This window comes from the organism of the source record quoted next (genome assembly GCF_019968985.1).
Source record: "MAG: Porospora cf. gigantea B chromosome Unknown PgB_NODE_2632_length_3314_cov_111.712, whole genome shotgun sequence".
Taxonomy (NCBI): Eukaryota; Apicomplexa; class Conoidasida; order Eugregarinorida; family Porosporidae; genus Porospora; species Porospora cf. gigantea B.
In genome coordinates, this window is record NW_027178860.1 from 1 (window position 1) to 3,314 (window position 3,314).

A 3,314-nucleotide genomic window follows, 5' to 3' on the forward strand; every position below is an offset into this window, starting at 1 on the left:
TCTTCCGAATCAAGGAAGCCGCCTCCCCTTCATCTTCCAGAGTCTCCGTGCCTCGCACAGATACTTTGACGTTGTTGTTTGTGCTTCTGTCTCGGAAGTGTAACGTCGTCTTCCTTTTCCGCGTCAGGAACTCGTAGCCTAGGTCAGTAAGTACGTCTTCAAAGTATGTCAAGTCGGGAGATTCAGCTTGGAATCCCTTTGAATGCTGGTGACAAATACGCGATCCCAACACCTGCGGAGAGTCGGGCTCGATAAGTGTGATCCCCACCGTCAACTCCCAATAGGTTTTGAGATTATAGGCGAGAGACCGACAAGATGCTAGAACATGCTGAAGGCTCTCCGTCAGAAGGCCATAGTTGGACGGAGCCATTAAACCCTTGCTGTCGGAACTCGCACTGTCCAGAGAAAGATGATGCAGCTCATACTCCAATGCATCTGTCTCAGAGGTCTCGTACGAGGTGACAACCCGCTGCTTTTCCTCCGAAAGCCCATTTACAGCCCCGAAGCAAAAGACAGTCCGATGAGTACCGATGAATAGCGTCATGTACGGGCCTTGAAACGAGTATCCGTTGTGCATCTTGGACGGACCCCTTTTACGTGTTAGCTCCTGCACCTCCCTTTCGACCTCGGCAAATGCCTTCGCCGTACCAATTACTACCAACGATTTACATCCATCTCCACTCGTGGATATTCTCAGAGAGGTGACCCCTTGAATCTGAGCCATCCGTTTAAGATTCCGTCCTTTCGAACCAATCACCAATCCGACCTTGCTTGGAGGAATCGGTATCGAACGCATTTACAGAATCAATACGAGGAAAAATATATTTAACGTTTGCACCGGCAGCAGCTCGCCCTGTGAAAATCCGTCTTGAACTCGTAGGGACATTTATGCACCCCATATGGCACGCACGGATGATAAAAAGGTTGATACACCGGTTGGCACACCGGTTGGTACGGCCCCACATTTTGAGGCGGACTTCGCGGCTTAGTAGTCATCTGCCGCATTTGGTGCATCGTACGAGTCATCTCTTGTTGCAGTCGAAACTCCGCTAGCTCCTTCTTTTCGTTCTCTATATCTTTGCGTCTCCGTCGGCGGTTGAGGCAACCCATAATTGGTGAATAATTGTGACAGTGACATAGCGTACTACACAAATGTGTAATAATGGCACGATGCAACATCACCCTATCAGAAAGGACTTCAGTTCCGCGTGCAGTTCAACATAGGCCTTCCTGCACGTTTCTGGAGCCTCGAAAACGACGCCAGCCTCGCTCGGGAAATGCGACAGGACCTCGTCATCTAGTTGTCCAATGCTAATCCACTGCGCCTCCGTATCCTGTAGCAGCCGACTCACGTCTGCGCTGAGCCGAGCCCGCAAAGACACCAACGACTCGAGTTTCGCTTGGGCATTCAGTGCCTCAAGGTCTCCTGACAGCTTTGCAGCATCCAGAGACGCCTGGGCCTCCGATATTCGGGACTGGACGTTCCGGAATTGTTGGTGCACTCTGCTTGTCATCTTCACGCTGTCGTTGAAGTGTGGCACGACAAACCGCTCCATGTACGCGGTCACCTCATCACGTGCGCTTCGTGACACCTTCTCGCTGTCGTCTCTAAACCCGACAGCTGCTTCCGACATGGAGTTTGACAGGCTGCCTTCCGCGCGAGTTATGATGCGACTGAGAGTTTCGAAGTCACTCTTCAGCTGCTGGGAGTAGTTTCGTTGGCACTGAACTCTGTGAACATTGGATTTGTAGGTGCGCACAGCGAGGTCCAAATGCTCCTGCTCGTCAATGGTTTGACGTTCAGCCTTACGTTCCCTCTCCATTACCAAAGAAATCTCAGCGTTGAGGTCCGATAGCCTCTTTTGGACCTTCTGTCTTTCCACCTTAAGCGCTTCAAGCTCAGATTTGTACTCCTCGCGTTTCGAGGCCAGCACGGCCATCTCAGCGTGTTTGGCTTTCATCATCGAAGTCATCTCCGTCTCCAATTTGGCAACAAATGAGCCATCGTCACTTTCAACGGCCTCGATTTCCGAAGTTGCTGTCTGCAACAACTCACCCAACCCGGTGTCGAATGCCGATATCAGCGACGCCTGCAGTTCACACCCCTGCCGCAGCACCTGCTTCCGCAAGATGATCGCATCTATTCGTTCCCGTGCGTGCCGCATTGTCGCGCAGTTGGCGTCGTGCGCCTCGACTAGTGATTGCTCGGTCCAGCCGTCACGGAGCGGCGCCTCATCCAATGAGAGCGGCTTGATGTCCTGGGGTAGTTGCGCTACAATGTCAGCCAGGTTCCTCGACCTCTCCACCAGGTGCGACTGGCGCCAATCATGCTTGAGAAGTCTCACAAGATTCAGTAGAAGCCGCTTCACTCGAACACCTTTCTCCGCTGGGTCGCAAGAGCAAGCGAGAACGATGATGTCTTGATGCAGCCGAGAATCCCCTCGAAGACAGAGAGACAAAAGTTTGTGGAGTTCTCTGTGAGGCCCAGGCTCATCTGGGTGCCCCGTCAGCTGAGCCCTGAAGTCCGTGTGACCGGCAATCGTAAGAATCATCGTCTCCACGGCAGCAGTTCTCAGCAAGACGTCTCGAAAAGAAAGGGGCTCCCGGTCCAGAGGCCCTGCGCTGTTTCTGCCATCACTAATCGCCGGAATTTCCTCAACATCGTTTTCTTCGACGATATCACCCACCAACCTCATGAACTCGTTGCCAACGTCCAATGCGAACCTGGTAAATGAGGGATCCTCACTTTCATCCTGAGTCAACTTATTCATCAGAGACTCACGCTCCAGCGGTACAGCGGTGCGCCAGGTTCACCGGAAGCAAGTATCGCACTAGTCCATGTTCGACACAACTCTCCGCAAGCTTCCGCTGACCGAACACTCGACGCTTCCAGTATAACGTCGTGTGTCATGGTTTCGACAGTCCTCGACTGGAATTGATTGTCCATGAGTGTCTGAACATTCTGGCCAATTCGTTGAGCCTTTGATTGTAACTCAATGAATAGCCTGTGTTTCACAACGTCGGCGAACTCACTTGGAGATCATTACACAACAAAACTCAAGATTTGTCTCTTGGATGTTGCTTGCCCACTTCCGTCAAATCAAAGTAGCCCAAAAGAAGAGCATCTTCCGCTTCCACTTTGGCGTCAGCATGGTACTCGCATTCTGCCATCATCATTGTGTTCCAACATCTGATTTTCGAGCAGTGGTGTAATTAGTTTGTGAGTGCCGCAGCGGTTGGAAAAAAACGCGCCGGTCATTTTTTTTAGAAGCAATTCGTTCGGCAACGACTTGTCCTAGGCAAGTTTGCGTATG

The 3,314-nt window shown here is 51.7% G+C and overlaps 2 protein-coding genes across 3 annotated transcripts; both read right to left on the bottom strand.

Annotated features, from left to right (window-relative positions):
• KVP17_005242 (uncharacterized protein) lies at positions 1 to 796 on the bottom strand (the record flags this gene model as incomplete). The annotated part of the gene is made up of 1 exon (XM_068515048.1): positions 1 to 796. A coding segment is annotated over one exon (796 nt), but the record flags the coding sequence as incomplete, so codon positions are not given.
• A 382-nt stretch (positions 797 to 1,178) lies between these two features.
• KVP17_001946 (uncharacterized protein) lies at positions 1,179 to 3,044 on the bottom strand (the record flags this gene model as incomplete). Of its 2 annotated transcripts, XM_068517801.1 has the most annotated exons (3): positions 1,179 to 2,753; positions 2,783 to 3,005; positions 3,034 to 3,044. In XM_068517801.1, the coding sequence occupies 3 exons, from the start codon at positions 3,042 to 3,044 to the stop codon at positions 1,179 to 1,181; spliced, it is 1,809 nt and encodes a 602-aa protein (XP_068376187.1). The 2 variants fall into 2 exon arrangements, with proteins under 2 accessions (XP_068376187.1, XP_068376186.1); XM_068517800.1 differs by lacking the exons at positions 2,783 to 3,005; positions 3,034 to 3,044 and having other exon boundaries at positions 1,179 to 2,771.
• Between the last annotated feature and the right edge of the window lie 270 nt (positions 3,045 to 3,314).